The sequence below is a fragment of the Haliotis cracherodii genome, unplaced genomic scaffold (genome assembly GCF_022045235.1).
Source record: "Haliotis cracherodii isolate W230 unplaced genomic scaffold, xgHalCrac1.p SCAF_6, whole genome shotgun sequence".
NCBI classification, from domain to species: Eukaryota; Metazoa; Mollusca; class Gastropoda; order Lepetellida; family Haliotidae; genus Haliotis; species Haliotis cracherodii.
The window spans coordinates 34,301,311-34,327,030 of record NW_027266319.1 but is presented as its reverse complement, the minus strand read 5'-3'; the positions used below and the strand labels follow the sequence as shown (position 1 = coordinate 34,327,030).

The 25,720-nt window shown below is 39.6% G+C and overlaps 2 protein-coding genes across 2 annotated transcripts in view; both read left to right on the top strand.

The window, feature by feature from the left end:
• The window catches only part of LOC139445943 (serine/arginine repetitive matrix protein 2-like), a 32,676-nt gene extending 25,553 nt beyond the window's left edge, over window positions 1–7,123 (top strand). The window contains exon 9 of the mRNA XM_071227193.1: window positions 2,374–7,123. Coding sequence (XP_071083294.1) covers window positions 2,374–2,518 — 145 coding nt within the window. The 3' untranslated portion in view covers window positions 2,519–7,123. The remainder of the gene's footprint in view (window positions 1–2,373) is intronic.
• A 3,632-nt stretch (window positions 7,124–10,755) lies between these two features.
• On the top strand, window positions 10,756–16,357 carry LOC139445517 (beta-1,3-galactosyltransferase 1-like). Its single transcript, XM_071226657.1, has 2 exons — window positions 10,756–10,866; window positions 14,837–16,357. The coding sequence occupies exon 2, from the start codon at window positions 14,838–14,840 to the stop codon at window positions 15,747–15,749; it is 912 nt and encodes a 303-aa protein (XP_071082758.1). The 5' UTR covers window positions 10,756–10,866; window position 14,837; the 3' UTR covers window positions 15,750–16,357.
• The last annotated feature ends 9,363 nt before the right edge of the window (window positions 16,358–25,720 follow it).

Here is a 25,720-nt window from a genome sequence, read left to right as displayed (position 1 = left end):
TGCCACATCATTCTCTTTCTTATTGCCACTGTGTGGGGACGTGTATTGAGTAAAAGAAAATTCATTGGGTTTTTTTAAAGAGTACTTCCTCTGCAATCGTATCAATCTCATTAAAATCAGACCTTAGTTCTTGCTACCACTAAACAAAGATCTGAAGACATCCCATTAGGAGTCACGTCAGAACGACCTTACATCCAACCAATCAGTGCGTCGCTTACCAGATTATGAAAGTGACAGTCGGAATGTGATTTCTAATCATGCAATCTCGATAAACTTTAACATGGGGTATTCCGTACGATAGTTACGGGTTTAAGGACTGAATCCTTAGAATCTAGACCATTCAAGAATGTTTTTTGTTCAGGTTTCAAATTTGTAATCGAGAATTTGTCAAAATATGTTTCGAAGCAGTTTTCAATTTGAAATTTGTGCCGTAAAGCACGAGAAAGCTGCCTTCTGATTGGTCATTCCATTGGTCGGTCAAAGTTCGTGCAAGGTCGATCTGACATGACCCGTAATGGGATGTCTTCAGATCTTTGCTTAGCGGTAGCGAGAACTAAGATCTGATTTTAATGAGATGTCAATCGTATCAACATCCATTATTTGAAGAAGAGTATGGGAACACATAATGAGAACACAGAACGCCCAGCCTGTAGAAGTTGCAGACCAGTTGTGACTGCTATAGCCTTTGCAAGCTGGACTACAGATGCTCACAATGTTCTCAACGCACAGAGGAAGCTTTTTTATGTAAGAAACGTATTATCGACAGATGATCTTAATCCAAGGACACTGATAATGGGCCTTTGTCAGCCAAGAAACCAAAGCATGTAACCAAGCCAGCCCATCAAACCATCTACCATGTCTTCAATATCTGTAGAAAATGACAGTGTTTCTGACAGCTTCTTACATGATGTTCCTGCCAAAACGAATCCGTCGCCTGTCCAGAGTGTCACACACCTAAGAGGACACCTGCAGTATTGACTTCACCGAGGATCGCTAATTCATCGTAGCTCTCTCCTTCGAATACGAAAAAGGAAGAACCAGGATCGATCACGCACCTTGAAGATCGTTGTCACTCGTCAAAGAGTCACTAGATTGGGAGATCGACGTCGAGGGTGACCATCTAAGGATTGACGTTAGAGAGACTGATGTTCCAGGTCTACCGATTGACATTCAAGGGATCAACACTCAAGGGATCAACACCTGAGAGATCGATGTTCCCAGGATCAACGTTCTAAAGATCAACATCACACCAAAAAGAAGTCGAAGAACACTCAATTTCAACAAGACGATCTCCATCCTTCTGAGGACGATTATCACTCCCATTCAGCGGATTGATCATCAGGACGGAACCGCTCTCCTTCTACTAGCCGTTCGGATGACAATTGACATCAGGATCATTCCCGTTCCAGCGATGTAACTATCGACAGTTGTCCATGGATCACCATCGATATCAGGATTGTTCCTTCCTCAGACTTACAGCGATGTAATTATTGACAGTTGTCCGTGGAATCCTAAGAAGCTGGAGAGTCTGCCCGATGGCTTTTTACCCTTATTACCAAGCCAATCACGAAGTTCCTGCATGTTCAAGGGATCATCTTCGAGGTGTATATAAACACCTGCATTCAAGCCCATGCAGATCCAGACACTTTCATGGAACACCTAGGGTTCACACAGCAGCTTCTTCATCAGCTAGGTTGGCTCGTCAGTGTTGCAAAGTCTGAAACATCTCCCACTCAATGTCTGCTCTATTCGACACAAAGAAGCGCATGATGTTTGTTCCCAGGACAGATGGTTGAAGATACAAGGTTTAGTGCTGTTGACACTCAGACAGCCGCTACCTGTACGCCATTGGCAACAGCTGCTAGGTCTTCTGACGTCGGCACAAACACTCGCAGAGAGCGTCAACTCCAGCTACGACCGATCCAGTGTTCCCTGAAGCCCTTCCTCCATGCAACTGCCGGGTTCTGATCAGCCTCCCAGTATCAGTATCTCCAGTGGTTGCTGGGGCGGTAGAGTAGCCTAGTGGCTCGATTCCCCACATGGGTACATGCTTATCAATTTGAATATTATTTAGGGACTGGTCGTGCATGCGTGCGTGCATGCGTGCGGTCATGTTAAACTCTGGCATGATATCTCAGCACTCTAAAAGCAGCATTAGTCCTGACTAGCACAGACAGACAGGCAAACAGACACACACACACAGACACACACACACACACACACACACACACACACAGACACACACAGAGGTAGACAGAAACACACCCACTTCAGACTTTAGATTTTCCTCCCTCATTGAGCTGACATGCCATGATGTAACTGCAGTATAACATAAAACCCCGTAATTCACTCACTCACTCACCTTTGTTCCAGTAAGGATCCTAGTCTTGAAAAACAGCTGTGCAACAGTGCGAAGGACACTCTGACAGACCTTGGTGCCAAGTTCGTCAACCAACTCCAAGAGTTCATCGATGCACTAAGCTCCCATGTTCCAAGGTCAAGACTGAAGGTCCTTTAGCAAGGTTGAGATGTCCAGATGGAGCTGCCCTGACAACTGACAATCTGACTACTACCCAGACAACCTTACTTATTGATAATCATGACCACAGATGGATGATTATCAAACTGTAATATTTTGTTTTTATTGTTTATGGTTATGGTTTTTGGCACCACAATTTGCATTTGACAAAGAAGAGGGAATTACATGCTTGTGCTTGAAGTGAAATTAAAACTGGCAAAATCTGTCTTATAGCGACTAGAGTGCTATGAAGTATGAGCGTGTGAGAGGATATTGATAAATTATTAGATTTTTTAAAGGCTGAGTGTGCTTGAAGGATGTGTGTGCTTGTAGGATGTATGCTTGAAGGATGTGTGTGCTTGAAGGATGTATGCTTGAAGGATGTGTGTGCTTGAAGGATGTATGCCTGAAGGATGTGTGCTTGAAGGATGTGTGCTTGAAGGATGTGTGTGCTTGAAGGATGTGTGTGCTTGAAGGATGTGTGCTTGAAGGATGTGTGCGTGAAGGATGTGTGTGCTTGAAGGATGTGTGTGTGTGCGTGAAGGATGTGTGTGCTTGAAGGATGTGTGTGCTTGAAGGATGTATGCTTGAAGGATGTGTGCTTGAAGGATGTGTGCTTGAAGGATGTATGCCTGAAGGATATGTGCTTGAAGGACGTGTGTGCTTGAAGGATGTGTGTGCTTGAAGGATGTGTGTGCTTGAAGGACGTGTGCTTGAAGGATGTGTGTGCTTAAAGGATGTGTGTGCTTGAAGGACGTGTGTGCATGAAGGATGCATGTGTGCATAGGAAGGGAGTACTTCAAGAAAATTATTTACACATAGTTTTACCTGTAATGGCACAGTGGGTGGTGTGTATGTCTACCTGTAATTGCCCGATAGATGGTTTGTATGTCTACCTGTGAGGACCCAGTGGGTGGTGCATATGTTTACCTGTAATTGCCCGATGGATGGTGCATATGTTTACCTGTAATTGCCCGATGGATGGTGTGCATGTTTACCTGTAAGGGCCCAGTGGGTGGTGCATATTTGCCTGTTCTGCAGAATACCCACGTTTGATGCTAACATAATCAAACCAATGCCACCTGTTTTTCATGCCTCCTGCAGGAGCGCTGGATGCATGTGTATTGTGGTACAGTAATTTATGTTGAAGTTTCCGAAGTTTGACCACATGTGTCCAGGGCTGTTCTTAGTGTTGTATGCACTGGTGTGCGGTCTTTACGAAGTACTGACTTCTTTATCAACTGTTTTATCAGTGTTTTATCTTTGCATTTATTTTGCCTGATTGTTATGTGCAACATGGACTTTTAAATGTAAATACGTTTTATTCTTCTAACTTACTGTTTTACTGCTATAATTCAATCAAATGCATAATTGGTGTGAACAGAAGTGTTTACTGTTAACGATATTTCTCAAAAGTGCTATTTTTGTAAGAATGTAAAAGGATATATTATCACTGCTGCCTATGATGTTATGGTTCTTATTATCCCACGCCACAACTGATATGAGGGGCGGTCGTGTAGCCTAGTGGTTAAAGCGTTCGCTCGTCACGCCGAGGTCCCGGGTTCGAATCCCGACATGGGTACAATGTGTGAAGCCCATTTCTGGTGTCCCCCGCCGTGATATTGCTGGAATATTGCTAAAAGCGGCGTAAATCCAAACTCACTCACTCACAACTGATATGAGATATGGAAGCTTTGTCCGTCCATTCCTTAGACCAGATATTAATTATTTCCTTTGTGTTCTGCTCTGTAGATGAGTACAAACCAAAAAAGACAATTCAGATTATTTTTGCAAATCAAATAAAAAAAATCAAAGATGATCAAGAAGAGAAAAAGTACATGTAACGATTTTGTGAATCAAAAACCATTTAGTTTATGACCTCTATGTCTTTCTTTTTTTCCAAACATCTTATTAGCTCACCTGACTGATGAAGGGTAGTAAAAATGTTTCTCTGAGTCTTGAGGTGTTCAGGACAAAGCAATGATGGTGCTGGTTTTGTTCTTGTATATAATGCAATCACTATTCTTGTTGCTGAAACTGTTTTTCAGATACTGTTGACTAAAATATACTCATACTAATTATGGATATTTATCACCATTATGAAGTTTAGCATCTTTAATTTGGTAAAAAGGTGCCAAGATTGAAAGTTCATCTTTTGAACCAATAAACCTTTTGCAATCAAAGCGCATAAATACGGTATTTTCTGCTTCGTTCTGTGATTACGTGGCAATGGACACGCTAAAGATTAAAATGTTTACTGTCAAACTCCTCATTGTGGGTGTCATGGCGACAGCTCAGTGTGTTCCAAATCTACATTCCCTAATTACAAGCTGATTACTGACAGAATGGGAGTCAAGCAGCGTTCAGGTTGGGAATGTTTATGTCAAGAATTTCTTACACAAAGTAAGAAGAATTGAGTGTTTTATTTGTAAAAGTAAAATGTTTTATGCATATTTTTTAAATACATAAATCTTCAAAAGAAATGTGTTTTTAAGATGGTGTATGTTTTGCTGTATAAAAGTATGAAAACAATCGACAAGTTTCACTTTTAATTTGTACTTTATCTTTTTTATTTATTTTTATTTTATTTTACCAAACCAGAGCATTCTGTGACTGATGTTAGACCAATACTACACAGATTATAATGCAAGTCATGAGTGATAGAAAAGATACCAGATAACTGGGATGATTCTCATTTCGATAAGGCTGGGGGGGCACGGGTGGTCCAGTCGTCTAAGGCGCCGCAATTCGCTGTGCAGAGTTGCGTCCCTTGGGCACGCCAGAAACCTATGATTGTGGGTTCGAATCCCTGTTCGCCCCAATTATGTTTCTAGGTTTGTCAGCACCATACCCGTGCTCCTGGGTTTCTCCAAAGTGGTAAACGTCTGAGACCTGCATCACTTCGGGCTTTCCTCCCACATTAAGCTGACACGCCGTGATATAACTGGAATACTGTTAAAAGCGGCGTTAAACCCAACTCACTCACTCACTTGCTCACTATGGCTGTTTCTGTGTGCTGCAGGGGAGAGTCAATCTCATTACAATCAGACCTTAGTTCTCGCTGCCGCTTAACAAAGATCCTTTCTTAAGCGGTAGTGAGAACTATAGGTCTGATTTTAATGAGATTGATGAGAGAGTATTCTAGTGTTTGGGTTCTGTGTTAGTTCCTTGGCTTTGTAATGTGCCATGATTCTTTCTTACTGCAATGAAACCTCTTTAACTGGACAGGATTGAGTCTATGCAAAACAACATTCAGCTATCCATAGTTCCAAGGCAAGAAGGGTATTGAAATCAAAGCCAATAGGTTTCAAGTGGGTATTAAATTTTCTTTGGACTTATGTTTTTTATAAAAAATTAAAATGACTTTTGAAAAAAAAGCAATTTAGACAACTCCAATTAAGGGAAATGGAAAAGAACATGAGATTTCATCACAGCATTCTGTAAGAAATGGTAAATAATCTGTATACAAACCTTTATTCTAACCAAAAACAAAACCAATCAACTATCTTTCGGTATCTTGCCATGTTAAAACTAACCTGGAAGTTTACATTTGAAAACTAAATAAATAAAAAATTTGACCACCTACATGGACTTTTAGGCCCAAACCAACAAAATGTAAGGTTTCATTGTCTTACAGTTACTCAGTGTTATATAGACTTCTCCATCTCTGGCAAGTCATGCCAAATAAGCAGGTGTTTCAACACTGACTCAAGCATGGAAGCATCCATTTGAGTTTCTGGTTGAGGGCTGTGATTTTTTCTACAAAAATAATCAAGCCGCTGTTTCTCTGAAAAAAAATACAATTGCCTCACATTGTAGGAAAAATAATATGCCCTTTTGTTGCAGTCTCCAAAGAACACAGTTAAATAAATTTCGGTTTTTTTATTTAAAAAATTAATTGAGCCCCTCACTCACTCAGATAACGATGTTTTATTGTGATTCCGCTTATAGGGCTTTTCTACATTCAATTTGATGGTGCTGTTTTATTTTAATCACAGATATTTTTCAAAATATATTTTATGCATTCATAGCTTTCTGAAAATGAATTAGATACTTTTGATGGAATGTGTTCCTAATTTATTTGAAGGATCAATCACTTTAATCCGAAACAAACTGTCAAAATGAAACTTCTTTCCTGCGCCTATATATTAATTTTCATGTGTTAAACCAGCATGATGATGTCATGCTATTGTTGCAATCTCATTAAAATAGGATCTTAGTTCTCGCTATTGCTTGCGGCAGCGAGAACTAAGATCTTATTTTAATGAGATTGGCTATTGTCGTTACAGTTGATTCTGAGCCAGGAATTCACTGGACATTCTGAACCATTGTTTCAACAAATAAAACTGCAAATATTGGTCAATATGCACAATTATAGAGAAGTTCTCTATCAGCCATAACATTAGTTTTAGTCTAGAGAAATCATTCTAATCTGTTGATTCCACATTCGCCCTTCACAGCACCATTTATCCTACAGAATCAAGTGCTACAGTAGAACTTGTCAGCCTTTCTGTGACCTGTAACAATGTATTTAAAATTGTATATCCAGACCAATCAACTGAAGATACCCAGTCAAATTTGTTGTTAAACAATGTTATGTTTACAAAGGGCAATAAATAATGCTATGCATGATGTCACAATGGGTTTTTTCATTTTATTTTGTTCAGTTTCTGTGTAATTTGTCTATATATACTAGTATATAAACTATTACCATCAATATAAATATTTGCGCTACTGTCAAAAAGCCAAAAGGAAACTAGAGCAAATTGTCAGTCCAAGCAAGTTTGATTCAAACTGTAGTTGAGTGGATAAAGCATCTGCCAGCAGAGTGGATGGTTGGCTAGGAGTCACAGTATACTGTGTCTGATTGGGGCATCCATGTTACACTATGGCATGGTTTGTTTGTTGTTTAAGGCCGCACTCTGAAATACTCCAGCTATATGACGGCGGTCTGTAAATAATCGAGTCTGGACAGGACCATCCAGTGATTAACATCATGAGCATCGATCCACGCTATTGGGATGCGATGACATGCATCAACCTTGTCAGTGAGTCTGACCACCAAGTCCCGTTAGTCGCCTTTCACGTCAAGCATGGGTTGCTGAAGACCTGTTCTACCCCAGATCTTCATGGGTCCTGTGGCATGGTATCTCAATGGGCCAGCACTATAAAACCGGCTTTAGTCTGGAATAACACAAAAAGTATCACTGTATATGGGGTAAGGCATCAAAGAGCGATACAGTTCTATTTTTTCAAATATAAAAATTAAAAGTTTGAATATTAATTTTGGACTGGCCATGTGTGTTGGGGTGATGAATAAATGTTACATGTGATGGGGGAGACAGTGGTTGGGGAAGCATAACCAAACGTTGCATAAAATGGGGGTGGCGTGGTCAGCCTTGTAATGGTGCTTGGTGCGACGTGGAAAGGCCTGGGTACGGCCAAAGATGATTCTCCTGTCTTCAGTCGGCCGATGGCGTTGTTGCTTGGGCTTCCGTCAGTCTTCTGTAACTTACTGTATGATTGTGATGGCATGCAAATGAAAAACAACATTTTTATAGCCCAACAAGTGGTGTTGCACGTGCACGTGATGCTAGTGTGTTTTGGTGAAGGCTGTCACGTGGTTGTCTTTTTGCGATATTCCCATCTTTTCACCAAATTTCTGCAGATCGTCATTATTTCCACACAAATCGATCCCAATCCATGCAGAAATAACACATTCACTTTTGGTATTTCGTACTACTTTTGCGTTTCTTTGTTTGTTGAGTATATGATACAGTCCCATTCCATCGCCCCACACATACCTATAATGAATTTAATGAATTACAAATACCCCGCCTACCGGAAGACATTGATGAATAACGTATGAATATTTGGCATACTTGTCATAACTTAATGGTATTTTCCTACTTTGGACCTATTTTTTCTAATATATTAATTAATAACCACTGACCCAAAAAGACCAAATGCCCAAATGGGAATTCAAGACATACTTAAAGTATATCGTTAATATATGGCCTCTTGTGGTATTGGACTTGAGATTATGGTTTGAACCATAATTCATCTTCTACATGTCAGCGTTTTTGTTTTCATGAGCTTTCGTGTGCTGGTAGCGTTCGCTCGTCACGCCGATGACCCGGGTTCGATTCCCGACATGGGTACAATGTGTGAAGCCCATTTCTGGTGTCCCCCGCCGTGATATTGCTGGAATATTGCTAAAAGTGGCGTAAAACCATACTCACTCACTCACTCACTCACTCGTGTCCTGGTACAAACGGGACTGAATAACTTGCAGGAGCCACACTAGTGCATCTTCCCGAGGCAAGGCCGTTAACTAATTTTATAAACCAATTCAATGGGATCTCTATTACGTAAGAGAGTTCTTTCTATAGGCATTAAAACCTATTGTGAGGTTTTACTTTCAAAGAAAAACCTATTATGAGGTTTTATCTTCGTTCGGGAGGTTTTACTTTGAATGAAAAACCTCAAATCCCAGGTTTAACCAAGTAACTGAAAAAATGACAACAAGTAGCAATTCAAAATTTAAATTCAATTAAAATTGAATGTCATGTGTACAGTTCCGCGTGGAAATTTAAAAGCGACATCACTTCAGAGTCTGGTGAAAGGACAGCGAGGTTTCAAAACACGTGCTTTTAAACAAGTGCTTATCAATGCTGCACAATTTGCACGTGCAGTAACTGCTAGCCGTTACGTCACAATTACCTCTACGTAACAGTTTGATTGTTTAAAGTCGAAAATCTTGTAAAGCCAAAAAACACCTTTAAAATTTGCGAATTCTCGTTTTGAAAAGTTTAAAAGAAGTGGAAAATTGCAACGCAAACATTTAGAAACCGAAGATTTCACTTTCATTTAAAAGTAAGTATTTTAGTTGTGTTTTGTTGTTGACACATCCAAGTGCTCTTGGACGCCTGGCAAGTCAGCGAATTTCACGTGCAAGTTATGATATCACGTCTTCATGGAAGCGCTATAATGAAGCGCCTCATTTATAGATGCTCGTTATAACATTTAATCAATTTAGACGGTTTATAAGTATGGAAAAACACGTTCCCTCGGTTTTGGTAGACAGAGATGCCCTGGGGGTCGGGAAAAACCGCGGGGCTTCGCCCCCTTGGTTTTTCCATCTCCCCAGGGCATGCTTTGTCTACCAAAACCTCGTAAGCGTGTTTTCTCCAATACTTATAAGTTAAGGTGAGTGGAAACTGCACTATTATAATCAGTTTAGTCCTTTGCTTCTGAAAAATGTACCGGGGGCACGGGTGGCCCAGTCGTCTAAGGCGCCGCGATTCGCTGTGCAGAGTTGCGTCCCTTGGGCACGCCAGAAACCTATGATTGTGGGTTCGAATCCCCGTTCGCCACAATTATGTTTCTAGGTTTGTCAGCACCATACCCGTGCTCGTGGGTCTCACCGAAGTGGTAAACGTCTGAGAACTGCATCACTTCGGGCTTTCCTCTCACATTAAGCTGACACACCGCGATATAACTTGAATACTGTTAAAAGCGGCGTTAAACACAACTCACTCACTCACTCTGAAAGATGTGCCAGTGTGACGGTCAGAAATACCATATATATTGACTTATGAATATTTTTAGTCCAAGGGATACAATTTGGTTTACCTTCATGTAATCCAGGAAGTGTCATGATGAGCATCGATCCATGCAATTGGGATGCGATGACATGCATCAACCAAGTCAGCGAGCCTAGGCTAGGGCTGGTTCCACATTTGCTACCCAGGTACCTGTCCCCCTATTACCTGCCCCCCTATTACCCGTCCCTACCCGGGTACCCGCTGTAGGTCTCACGAGGTAGGTTCAAAATGTCCGATTGGGAAAAGTTTGACCGTACTCCTGTCAAAATAAATTTAGATACACGTATAAACCGATCAGGTCATGCATACACTGAAGTTGACTGAAGATTTATCTTTATGCAAACATAAAAAGTCAGAAGGAATGTGTGCATTATCAGAAAGAAATGTGAACATTTGTCACTATTATTGTAACCATTGAATTCTAGATAATTTTTGCCAGTAAACAAAAATAATCATGTGACTAATCACGGGTAGTCGGGTCCTACTCAGTAACTACCCGACCCGAGTTACCCCTCCCATCCCTATAATTACGACAAACATAATCTCCTTTTACGGCAATATGGGTTGTACATGCACAATAACGACAATAAGCTGAGAAAGCTGCAGACCCGAAAAGAAGGGGCTGGTGAGACCTACCCAAGCGAAGACACAAAGCAGTCGATGCCGCGTTGTTACGCAACATTGGACGGAATGACTGCTCGGGAACATACGTACGTTCATAGCAGTTGAATGAATATACAGGTAGGCTGACTATTATATTTATATATTCATTGAAACAATAAGTTAAAATACTTTTAAGGATATTGTCAAAGCACTCTTTTATCCAACAGGCTTAAACATATATGTTGTATATCAAGTGTATTTAACATCTATACACTCTGAAAAGTTCATTATGTGTTTCTTGCTGACTACATAAATGAAGCCGAATATATGAAAATTGGGCCAATTTTTTCTAATCTTTTTTTTTCAAAACCCTAAAGGGTGCCACAGTGGCATCCATTAGTTTATTCATATGTAGTGTCTCAACAAATGAAATCATACGCATGACTGACGCAAAATCACGCACAACGACAATGGTATTTATCGGAATTTCTGATTATTTCGGTTTGTTTCAATGAAAATTATAACAACAAATAACAGTACATAGCTTGTCAGAATGTTTCTGATTACTTACATGTCACATTTATGTATATACTATCCCTGAATCAACGAAAGTCCCCTCGTAAAAAAATCCCGCGTACCGTTGACAGTGAACACGCCATTTTGTAAAAGTCGGTCACAGGTAGTGATGTCATACGTCAACATTATTCTACATATTTGGTAATTTCTTTGAGGTGAAGGTCCTTGAATGAGAGTGCACACGATCATTGTATCATGCTATTTACAGTTTTAGTTATGATGTAGATTTTGCATATCTGTTATACAATTTTTCGCACAATTAATTTTACTTTGGATATTTGTCAATGTTTAAAATGATTTCACACGTAGATATATGCCACAACATGTATGAACCTTTGATAATCTCCTGTTTGTTTGAATATTGTTTACATAAGAATTGATAGGTTTATAGTGTCGAATACGACATTTCTTTCCTTTGGACAAGTGTTACAAGATGAAGTGTAAATGTAACTGCAGCATGTACGTATTTCTTGGGATGTGTAAAAGTCAATATTATAAGTTCATATAACCAATGTCCACGAATAGCCGTTTCATTATGATTTATAACTAAAACTGAATAAAATACTTTAACAAAATGGATAATATTTTTCGTTAAAATATATGCACACATTTCTAAAAGAATTGTCTTGGTCTTGGAATTGTTTTTATGTCGTTTGATACACAGAACAGTGATATATCTAACGATTCGCCAGGTGCGCGCTAGTCACAAACAATTTACGAATTATTCCTCTCGTTTTGAATATTATATAATCAATGGGTTCATTTTTCAATATTGTGATCACAGGACATTAAAACCCATACCAGGTACCCCGTCGGTTAAACCTTAAACGATTATCCTGATAATTCTATACCAATAGGGCTTTCTTCGCATCTTTTAGTGTGTAATTCTGAGACGAGATGAAGAGAACTAATAACATAATAATGAACAAATATATGTCCAATACTGAAGATAATTTTTGTTGTTTTGAAATATTCTTTTGGGTATTTCATTACATTAATTGATGCCAAACAGGTGCGTGTCTTGCCCATTTCAGATACACGATAAACTATCTAATTGTTTACATATTCAATACATTATTTACTTGGTGAAAGCAGTCATATTTTCTTTTGTCGAAAAAAGCGTCAAATTCCGTTTCACACATCGAGATTTTCCATACCATGAACGAAAATTAGGGGAGGTGTATATTAATCAAAATACCAGTGCCGTCCTTCTCCGACGTTATCAAAGACATAAAACCGTCAAAAAGAATGGTGTTATTTTTTGGTATTTCATTACATTTGATGAAAAGTCTAGTTGTCAATTAATAATGCTGCAACATTAGTCAAATTACACTTACGCAATCAGGAGAATGTTGGAATCTAAGGACTAAGTTATAGGTTAGATAGGACCATCCATTTCTCTATTACCTGTTTTTTATGAAGTACGATTTCATCATTTCTTATGGTGTGTGTTTTTTATAACTAAACGTATACAGTTTCAATATCGATATTTGTGTTGGAATAGTTTGGTTCCTCGTGAACAAAACACCACGAAAATATATTGTCCTTACCCACAGCTGACTCTCACCAAGTGTAGGGGCGGTCGGGTAGCCTAGCTGTAGTGGTTAAAACTTTCGCTCGTCACGCCGAAGACCCGGGTTCGAATCAAGTACAACATGTTGGGTAGATAATTTGTGAATCTCGAAGAAACAGCGTATACGCAACTCATTATAAAATCAGGTATGTAAAATAACATACCCCTCTTCGGAGCAAGGACTAAATGTATCTCTACGCATAATGTACCGTACGATTTCAACACTTTCGGGTCATTTTCTTTTATCTAAATTGGGAAAACGTTCAGGCAAAAATGTTAAATAGAATTTACCCCTCCTGTATTTTTTAATATGATGATTTACCTCGTCACGTTAATCGGTATTTGTCTCGCCAAAAGGTCGGCAGATACCGATGAACTAAGACTCGGTTGACATTTCCCATTATTAAAATACACTCGTAATGAATAATCTATTTTCGTCTCTACCCCGCTTTACAGGTTTTCTTGACAAACCTGGGCTCAACCTGGCTCGATTACTTACAGGTTTTCTTGACATACATGGATTGAACAACGCTCCATTATTTACAGGATGTTATAACATACCTGGGCCTACTTAGACCCAGCCATTTACAGGCTGTCATGAAATACCTGGACTGAACCAGGGTTGATTATTTGCTGGATGTCATGACACACCTGGACTGAACCAGACCCAGTCATTTACAGGCTGTCATGAAATACCTGGACTGAACCAGGGTTGATTATTTGCTGGTTGTCATGACATACCTGGACTGAACCAGGGTTGATTATTTGCTGGTTGTCATGACATACCTGGACTGAACGAGGGCTGATTATTTTCTGGGTGTCATGACATACCTGGACTGAACCAGGGTTGATTATTTGCTGGTTGTCATGACATACCTGGACTGAACCAGACCCAGTCATTTACAGGCTGTCATGAAATACCTGGACTGAACCAGGGTTGATTATTTGCTGGTTGTCATGACATACCTGGACTGAACCAGACCCAGTCATTTACAGGCTGTCATAAAATACCTGGACTGAACCAGGGTTAATTATTTGCTGGTTGTCATGACATACCTAGACTGAACCAGGGTTGATTATTTGCTGGGTGTCATGACATACCTGGACTGAACCAGGGTTAATTATTTGCTGGTTGGCATGACATACCTGGACTGAACCAGACCCAGTCATTTACAGGCTGTCATGAAATACCTGGACTGAACCAGACCCAGTCATTTACAGGCTGTCATGAAATACCTGGACTGAACCAGGGTTAATTATTTGCTGGGTGTCATGACATACCTGGACTGAACCAGGGTTAATTATTTGCTGGGTGTCATGACATACCTGGACTGAACCAGGGTTGATTATTTGCTGGTTGTCTTGACATACCTAGACTGAACCAGACCCAGTCATTTACAGGCTGTCATGAAATACCTGGACTGAACCAGGGTTGATTATTTGCTGGGTGTCATGACATACCTGGACTGAACTAGGTTAGATTATTTAAAGGCTGTCATGACATACCTGGACTGAACCAGGTTCAATTATTAACAGGCTGGCAGACCTGGATTGAACCAGGTTCAATTATTAACAGGCTGGCATACCTGGACTGAACCAGGTTCAATTATGAACAGACTGGCATACCTGGACTGAACCAGGCTCGGTTATTTACAGGCTGCCATGACATATCTGAACTGTTACTCACTGTGTGGTTAAACATTGTTATTGTACTACTGGCCGCATGTCCACCCATACAGATGTACTTCTCTGTCGGTAGGTCAACCTTCTGTGATAAAATTAGAGCATTTTCTGAAACTCTCTGTAATATGGGGATTTCCAATGAACGATTTCATGCCCCAAATATTAATATTTCTAATTTCTACCCACAAGCAGTAATGACTAATGCTCACAATAAATGCAACTGTCGACTATAACAAAGTTGGTATCGACTATTCATGAATGTGGTTTTTGTTCCAGGATGGTTAGCATGATCCACTGTCTGGGGAGGTTAAGGAGGAACCCATGGCAACTGATGCTAACCCTGTGCCTAGCGTATGCTGTGTTTGTGCTGGGAAGCAGGTACGATTTTACGACTGCTTCTGGTGGAGCCGATGTTGCACTCCTGTCTTCTTCAACTAATGGAATGACGACGGCGTCCCCAATACTGCGATATCTCAGAATTGCAGATAATAATGTTGATGTTTGGGATAATTTACATCAGTACAAATTCGCAATGAACTCCAACAACTGTAAGGACAGGGCCTCCATAGTGGTGATAGTGCATACTGCCATGTACAACTTCAAGAAGCGACAGAAAATCAGGAAAATCACAAGTGGATCGGACGCTAAACATGGATCAGTACTGACTGTTGTTTTCTTTGTGGGGCAAACTAACAATGCTTCATTACAGACAGAAGTTAAAAGAGAATCACAGAAATATCGCGACATGGTGCAAGGGAACTTCATAGATTCTTACCACAATATGACCCATAAACACATCATGGCCTTTCACTGGGTTCTCACCTACTGCAAAAATGTGAAGTACGTCATCAAAATTGACGATGATGTCATTTTACATACTAACAACGTCTTGAGGTACCTGTTGTTTAACCCTATTCCTGCGGGGAATATATTATGCTTCCTTATCGTGCGGAGCAAAAGACTTAAAGTCGGAAAGTGGGCCGTGGCTGAGAAGGATTATCCGTTCCCCAGGTATCCGCCATATTGTGGAGGGTTTGCCTACATGACAACACTTCCTGTTATCAAGAAGCTATACAGAACCTCAGCTAACATCCAGTCAATATGGATTGATGATGCGTATGCTACCGGGATTCTAGCTCTCGCATCAGACACTAAACTAATAGAATTGCCTAAAGGGACAAGAATGTAAAGGGTTGACCAAACCACTTAATGAGTGAGTGAATGAGTGAGTGAGTATGGTATTACGCCGCTTTTAGCAATATTCCAGACACCAGAAAGGGGCTTCACACATTGTATCCATGTCGGGCATCGAACCCGGGTCTTCGGCGTGACGAGCGAACGCTTTAACCACTAGGCTACCCGACCGCCCCTAAACCACGTTATGAAACAGATGGGATGTTCGTATTGTACCGTCATTAACTGTCAATCAGCAGATGGTGGTGCTAGAACAATGAGAGATATGAACATAGGGGGGCGTTTGATTGGCATTCTAGAAGTTGGTGAGTAACAAAGACAATGTACAACTTAATGGATACCATCTTCACCGGCTCCCCATCCCTTAGAACCATATTCCAAGCTAATGGTCCCACATCCTCCTCTCCAACAGGCACCATGGCCCGTGTTGACCATGACTTTAGGAAAGTAATTGAGTGGTTTAGTCGAGAGGAGTCTGATGGTAAAACTGATCGGAATGGAAATTGGGGTTCATAGGGAAGTGAGCGTTAGGACTCATTTCTCATGATGTCAAAAGTATTTCGGTGGGAGGAGCTAAAATTATCATCGATAGTATTTTGTTAGTTGTCTCTGTAGATTGAAATTCCGGGTCAGTAAAGTAGTAGAGTTAACAGTGGATCAGAGTGAGTGAGTGAGTGTGGTTTTACGCCGCTTTTAGCAATATTCCAGCAATATCACGGCGGGGGACACCAGAAATGGGCTTCTCACATTGTACCCATGTCGGGAATCGAACCCAGGTCTTCGGCGTGACGAGCGAACGCTTTAACCACTAGGCTACCCGACCGCCCCCAGTGGATCAGAAAAGCTATCAGGCTCGTCAATGCATCATTTAGGTATGTGTTGTATTTAAGTAATACAGTCAACAAGATAATAACTGAGGACCTTGTGTACATTTGCCATAACTTCTATCTTCAATAAACGCACTGGAGCACCCTAGTTGACTTGTGATTTGAGAGCTACATATCCCCAGAACCAAGGAGTGGTTAACCAGAGCAAGTGACCAAAGGTAGAAGGGTACAGTACCCGACACCTAAGGTTACACATCGCTTTATGCAATAAACCCGAAGCTGTTATCAATAAAGTTTACGTTTTATGAATGAATGAATGAATGAATGAATGAATGAATGAATGAATGAATGAATGAAGTTGAATTTCTTACATAGACAAATACATTATTTATAATACATTATTGAGATTTCTTGACTATATAAAATGAAATTATGTCATACAGTGTGATGAATACACAGTTTATCATGTACAATTTGTGAGCAGTATGGTATAAGTGTCAAGTAGATATACATAAGGTATTTCTTCAAATTCCATATAAAGTGGCAGAAAGACAGTTTGATGTATTCCCAAGTTTCATCATCTGTTTCGTCAGTCATGAGCGAGCGAGTAGAGTTTTACGCCAGTTTTAACAATAACACGGCAGGGGACACCAGAAATCGGCTTCACACATTGTACCCATGTGGGGAACCGAACCTGGGTATTCGGCGTGACAAGCGAATGCTTTAAACACTGGACTACCCCACCGGCCCAGTCAAGTCATGAACATCTGCACCGAGAAACACTGTCAAGCATATATATTTTCACATATACATCAACATCAATATTATCAATCAGCAGTGAAAAGAAATAATTTCTGTCAGACATAATACAAAATTCACAGTGCTAAAATATATGGCAATCACATTCATAGCAATGTCTCTTACAATGGTTACCTTCTTTCCAAACTTTTCTCTTGATCCGATTTTGATAAAAGTTGCAGTGGCTGTCTTAATTGTGGACAGAGATGCATTACATTATTAAGAACATGCACTTTTACCATGTATGAATTATATGGTACTGTGACAGATCAGGGCCCGCTTGCACAAAACGATCTTAGCGCTAAGATGATTGTAGCTCCCATAGGCTTACGACAGTCGTAGTGCCTGTCACTTTGAGATACTCATCCAACAATATACAATCAATATGAAAAACATGTTTCGATTCCCCACATGGGTACAATGCGTGAAGTCCATTTCTGGTGTCCCCTGCTGTGATATATCTGGAATACTGCTAAAGAAACTCAGTAAACACCAACTCGCTCACTCTGAAGCAAAGTGATTCACAGGACTTTTCCTGGAAGATTCAATCAAAAAGCTGAAACAGGACAAAGAACTGCCTCTTTATTGTTTGTTTCTTGTTTACCGCTGTACCAGAGACCATATAATATCCGGACCAAGGCAGATGAAGAACCCCCTGAAAGAAGATGTGGGGTGAAATGGGGTTTAACGTTGCGTCCAAGATTATTGCACTTATATAGCGACGTGCATGTACGTGTGAGTGTGTTTGTGTGGCTGCTTGTACTAGTCCGGACTGATGCCGATTTATAGTGCTAGCACACTGAGATACCATGCCGCAGTTTAACATGAATACCCCACTCAGTATACTCAGTATACTCAGTATACTGACTCGGAGCCGACCAGTCCTTGTTTTAGCCCCTTAATGCCGAGCGCCAGACAGTGTAACAACTAGTACCATCTTTTAATGTCTTTTGGTATGACGCGGCCGGGGATCGAACCCCGGACCTTCCGCTCTCCGGGCGGACGCTCTACCACTAGACCACGGAGGCAGCTCTGAAAGAAGAACTTAGTTTCAATTTAAGGACACAATAAAACTTTTTTCAAGTTTAGGCTAATCAACATTTGAGGTAGGTGACATAATATTTCTGAAATTCTGGTCCTCTTGAAATGACCATCTCATACCTGGACAACCACCTTTAAGCTGCACAGTCACAATGTGAACACATTTCAAGGAAAGCCTGAATGGGTAAGTGACTGAGTAAGGCTAATTTATGTTTGCAGTACTTCAGAATTCTCATGCCAGGGTACACCAGAAATAGGCTTGACACGTATCATTTTAGGAACATAACTTGGGTCTAAGGTTTGACGAGCAAACACTTTAACCGCTAGCCTACACTACCGTCCCCAAAAGTTTGAGGGAAGTCTGGTTGGTTACTTTTAATTGAATTATCATGGCCTCAAACAACGTAGGCCTACTAAAACAGGCGACTATTCTCCATGGTAAAAGTGCAAGGGTTGCCCTGAATCATTTGAGGCTTCTGTGCAGAGTAGTGTCCCTTGTCATGCCAGGATCCTATGATCATGGGTTAGAACTGCAGAATCCCTCTGATTTTGATCTTTGGTTGGTCAGCACAGCATGCTCATGCATGGATTATACCAAGGTGGAAATGTCAGACACCTGCATCACTTCAGGCTTTCATCCCACATAAAGAACACATGCTATATTATAGTTGAAATCAAAGCAGCGTTCACTACAGCATATCCCTACAACAGCATAAACATCAGCTTCATCACCAACTTCAGCTACAACACCATATAAAACTGCATCTATATGTATAACAGCCCTATAAGGCTAAAAAAATAAGTCTTGGTTCTCAGGTTTCACCCGCATCACCATAAAGTTCGCCGCATGTTTCGTTTTTATTTCCATCACATACAAAGAGAATCCTTGAATATTCCAAGTTTAACGGTAGTCAAATACTGAATACATATATAAAGGGAGGGCCTTTCCCAGGGTTGATTGTACACAATTGTTTATTTCCTTACATAGCTGTTTTGTTACATACTAGTTTGAACCCTCCCCCCTCAAAAAAAAAGAAAAAGGAAAGAACACCTCCCGCCTGCACTATATTTTCAAAAGCCATTGCCTGAGAACCACTTCTTGTATTTTTTAAGCATAACTGGTCCAAGGTAATAATCTACGTGCCTATGTGTTTCAGGCTTAAAGGTAACTTCCACATTATTTTTAAACAGTTATTCCTCATCACAACATTGATGCAGAAATAAGTCGGATACAAACCCAAATTCCTCATCTTGAGAGTTTTCCAGCAAGAATTTCACTGTACGATCCAAGTCCTTCTCAATATCAACCAGAAATGACGGCAGTTTTTCTTTAATTGACATAGTCTGAAAATTCACACCGCTTTTAGCAATATTTCAGCAATATCAGGGCCAGGGACACTGGAAAATGGACTGTACACATTGAGCTTTATAAAATGCAACAACCTTTTGATAATCGGGGAGGAGGGAGAATTTGTATAGAGATCAGATATTCTTTCAGCTTCAGCTACAAAACCAGATATTATATAACGAGGAGCATGAAACCTTTTTAAGAAAGACGCCTTGCAACAATGTACTATTTTGTGGCAGGCAATTTCTTTTTTTGAAAAACAGTCTGAAACATAATTATTTTTTTCAAGAAATTTCGGAAAAAAAATATTTTTTTGGATAAAATCTCAGGCCCCTGCCCAGAATATCAAATGGTCGATACTAGGGCTGGGTAACTCGGGTACTCGGGTCGGTCGGTCCTGAGTAGGACCCGGGTACCCACAGGACTACCCGGACCCGTGGTCACATGACCCGGTCACATGATATATTGTTTAATGACAAAAACTCACAATATAGCCCAGCGGTTACACTATAAGTCGCTAATGTTCGCATTTCCTTCTGACGATGCACATATTCCTTTTCAGTTGTACATGTTTGAGTAAAGATAAAGCTTCAGTCAACTTCAGTGAACGCATGATCTGATTGCTTGATACATGTATCTAAAAAGCTTTAGCCAGGGCTGCAGTAAAACAATTACCAATAAGACATTTTGTTCCCAACTCTTGAGACTTGCAGTGGGTACCCGGGTAGTAAATTTGGACTCGTCCCAGCCCTTGTCAATACCTTACTGGCTTGAATCCTTTGGTTGGAATGTCTTGTTAGTTTACCCCTTGCTGCATACAGGTACTAAAGTACTCACGGAAATGGAAAAAAACCCGTTATTCTCAATTTAAAAATCGACACAAAGTGTTACGTCGCTGTAAATACGAAATAACAAAACAACTCGAAAAGTACTAGTCTGGATTTGCTAGTTTGATCTCAGTGAACAATACAAAATGTACTTTACAGGAGGTAATTTGTCGGCACTTTCAACATTCAAAAATAAAACTAAGTCTAAATTGACATAGCAGAAACAGACTATAGGCATTATGCACCTGTCGTCTCATCTGTCGTCGAGGTGTCATGGGTCATGGATATTCACCTTGATCTACTTACACCTGGTTATGCCCTGTTTCACAATAGTCTGTTTTATTCACATTTTTACACACTTTTACGTGTAAAAAGGCATAAAAACCTTTGATACGCTGTATTTGTGCCAAGGCCCAATTAGTACTAATTGAGTATACATATTTTGTATATTAACTGCATTTATTTAAGATCTGAGGTCGAAAAAACAGGTTTCTTTCATTTCCGTGAGTACTTTAGCACCTGTACAGAAACATCACACTGACAGAATAAATATCACTACTGGGTCCACTTTCGAGACATCAGGCCCACTTAAGCATAATAGCTAGAACATGGAGATCACAGTTTAGATGTATTCAGGTAAACATCAATGTAGCAGAAATCCATTATTGTCTTTTCGTGGCGTGGCTTGTAGGGTGACCTTCTGTTTATTTGTTTGTTTGTATAACGCCGCACTCAGCAATATTCCAGCTATATGACGGCGTTCTGTAAATAATCGAGTCTGGACCAGAAAAACCAGTGATTGACATCATGAGCATCGATCGACGTAATTGGGATACAATGCCATTCATCAACCCTGTCAATGAGCCTGACCATCCGATCCCGTTAGTCACCTCAGCATTTTACGACAAGCAAAGTCGCCTTTTACGGCAAGCATGGGTTCCTGAAGACCTATTCTACCCCGGATCTTTACGGGTCGGGTGACCTTGTGATTAAACATAGTCACACTGATGTCACGGGACCTGTTCTCCCCATCAAAACCTCCAATCAGTTTGTTTATTTGTTTTGTTGTTGTTTAATGCCACACTCCAGAGATTGACAGAATGAGCATCAATTTACGTAATTTGGATACAATGAACCATGTCAGCGAGCATGACAACTCGATCCTAATAAACAGTCGCCTCTTACGACTCTCATGGGTTGTTGTTCTATGCTGGTCATAACAGTGACTTAATGAATCGGTTGGTCAGACTCGGTGACTTGGTTGATTGCATGTCATTGTACACCCCCAGTGTGGATTGTTGCTCATACTATCAACTCTTGGTCCAGGTTTTGTAATTTACAGACTCAATACAGATAAAATATTGCTGTGTGGTGTTCAACAACAAACACAAACAAGTAAACATTTCAACACAACACAGTATAATTTACAGATGGATATGTCATCTAAGTATGTCACGAGACAGACACATTGCTGATATTACATCATTACGATGAAGCAATATCCACACACTTTAACCCTGTATCCATTACAACAAAGGCAGAATCTCATCTAACAGCTCTGCAATTCTTCAAATGAATGAGACAAAAATAACACCGTGAGTGAGTGAGTTTAGTTTTATCGCTGCTTGGAACATTATCTCAGTTAGATCACGTGTGTCAGTTTGATGTGAGAAAAAGGCATGCAAGTCTTAGATGTTTACCAATTTGGTAAAACCCTTGAGTATGGGATTCGAACTTATGGTCATAGGTTTCTGGCATCCTAAGGGAAGCAACTCTCAACAGTGAATTGTGACACCTTCAGATGACTGGGCCACCTGTGCCCCAGATAACTACTGCACTGGGTACATACTGTTTTGACATGAATATCAGTTCAAATTAGTGAGTGAGTGAGTTCGGTTTAATGTCGCTTTTAACAGTATTGCAGTCATATCATGGCGTGTCAGCTTAATGTGGGAGGATGCAGGTCTCAGACGTTTTTACCACTTCCGTGAAACCCACAAGCACGGGTATGGTGCTGTCAAACCTAGAAACACAATCGGGGCGAACCGGGATTTAAACCCACTATCATAGGTTTCTGGCATCCCTAAGGGAGGCAACTCTGCACAGCGAATCGCGGTGCCTCACAAGACTGGACAACCCTTCCCACCAGTTTACATTAACACTCTGTCAAAATTCATTGGAAGCATGTGGCTATATGTAAGCCTATTGTACCTTTGATCAGATGACAAGTACCGTTAGTGACTGGCAGAGAGAGTCCCGCAATGCTCCGGCCGTGATAAACAAGTTACACCTTCCCGACCTTACGTCAAGGCCACAGCAGAGATAACATGACCTCATAGATGTAATCTACTTAAGACATTATCCCATTACCAATGCAGAGTTCAAAAGTCTGGCCAAAATGAATTAACCGTCAGATTTATATCCAATTACTTTAAAGCTCCGAGCCATTGACGCATATGATTTGTTACTGACTTTTTAAATTTTTATTATTTTTTATTTCAAATATTGTTTTTGCAAATGTCCCTTATTCTTGAAAGTGTTACACATTCTTTTAATTTCCATATATTTCATATCTGAAATGAATCAACACTGATCATGATAAACCTCTCCATTCTTCCATGCAGTTATTAAAATTTACTTGAATCCTTGAAAGCAATAACGTCAGTGTTCAATCTCTATTCACCTACTGTGCAGATAGCCTACAGTAAAGCTGGTATTTTAGTGGACTTTGCCTATGCTATGAAAAATGCACGCCTTTCATCAATTGTGGACTAGACTTTTAATAAACTATGGGTTTTTTATAACTTTACTCTCTGGATATTGACAAATCTGTGAGTTGCTTCGAAACATGTTGTTGTTTATATATTTCTCTCAACACCCAGTAGATGAAAGGGGAACTCTATGTGTTTTCATTAGTAATTAACCCTTTGTAGATCAAAAACAAAGGTTGAAAATGTAAATGAGTGAGTGAGTATGGTTTTACGCTGCTTTTAGCAATATTCCAGCAATATCATGGCGGGGGTCAGAAATGAGCTTCACACATTGTACCATTTCGGAAATCGAACCCGGGTCCTCGGCGTGATGAGCAAACACTTTAACCACTAGGCTACCCGACCGCCCCCGAAAATATAAATGAATGGTTATGTAGTCTAATGATGGCTAACCCACAGTGTGTTGGGTTAATAGAATCACAGAGTGGAGGTAGACTAAGATTGTGATCAATGTCTGCAAACAGTGTTTAATGTTTATCAGTGTAAGTGATAATTAAGTATTTCAAGGGTTTTACAATGTAAAATACTCTTTAGTGTTAAAAATGCATTTAATATTTTCATTGTAAGGATTTAAAATTGTCAAATGTTTTCATTATCAAGTATGTATTTAAATATGTAATAACATTACAATGTGAGAAATGTTGATCATGTCATTCTGATCAACTGTCAACCATAAGATTTTACATTGTGATATGCGTCAAATGTTTATTATCAATGTTAATATATACATACATATATACAATAAAATATAAGTATAAAATTATTCCTTGTTGGTTGTTACGGATGAAGGGATTTGCTATTGTAAGCCCTGAACCATGAAATTGTTCGGATAACACTGTCGGCAAAGTGCACTGTCAGCAATAGGAGAAGTTAGGTAGTAAGAAGAAGAAGAAGAAGAAGAAGAAGATTTTATTAACGTCTAGCTTGTATACCACATTTGTGTTAAAACAAATTAAAAATATAGTTACATAAAAGTAATTTATGAGCGATTTATGAGAGACGGTACATTGTAAACAGGCACATAATAAATATTTTTTTAGCAAAAGCTAAATATTAAAATATACATACATTAATATACAATACAATGTTTAAGACTCAATGATATAAAATATTCCTCCGGGTATATAAAATGTCATGGCAGGTTCTGGCACAGTAAAAGGTGAGGTCATCAGTTGATAGAATCCTAAAATATTTATCTTGCTCTGTCAAGGAAGTAGAATCTATCCATAAACTATTGCACATGTTGATGAGGCTAAAACGTATTTCGTCGTAAAGGGGACAGAATAAAAGGACATGCTTCTCATCTTCTATGACATTTTTGCAGTTAAGACACAGCCGCATCTCTCTGGGTATGTTCTCGTATCTGCCCGTTTCGATCCGCAGAGGGGTAGGGCAAGTGGAATGAACACTCGATCATGATTGACTCATGATTAGGTAGCCATGAACTATATATCTCTATGTACTTGTTGGTTAGATTTGGTAGATTATCTCAAGCAAAACTGCAATCTGATATGGAGAAACTTCAAAACACATATATGACACAACAGCTACAAGGACGGAATTCAAGCACTCAGACTTCCAAACTTTGTTTTGTAAAGAACATTGTATGAATAGGAAGTTCCCAATGTTGAAAATACCTATGAAGATATATTATCTTTGAAATACTGTGCCAATATCCTGAACAAATCTTCTTTTGAATCTAATATTTTCATCACACTATAAATCACTCAACACTTAATGCCAGTTTTCACCCCTAAGTTAGATTTGACAAATATTGACTTGGCTGTATTGGCTTAACATTCAAAATGCAATAAAATATATACGGGGGAGGGGGGCAGTACTAAACCCTTAAAAAGTATTTCTTTTATTTGAACTTAAAAACGCATATAGTCACTTTACAGCTTTAAAATTTAACACTTAACTTACATTTTGACACTCTTTCTCCTAATTATAACATGTAATTCAAATATTCCAGTTCAGTTTTATTGCAGTGTAATCTTACACAGTGTAGCCCCACCTCCCCTTGTTCCTATGGGTCTGAATATATATTTTATCTTCATACTTAGATCTATATAACTATTGCTCAATGTTGAATCATTACATGGACACTAATACGTCTCGAGTCCATGTTCATGATGAAACTGTTATAAAACAAATCATATAAAAATAAAGCTCAATAAATAGTTGTCATTTGTATCATTTAAATATTCGAATAATTATTCTTCAAAACAATTGTATGCTGTTATGTCAAATCATGTGCAAAAACCATGAACTGTCAAAAACCCAAACACGTGTGCAAATCCTGCGTTGTTTGGACACGTGACTATTCATTGTCGTGAAAAGGTAATAGTTTG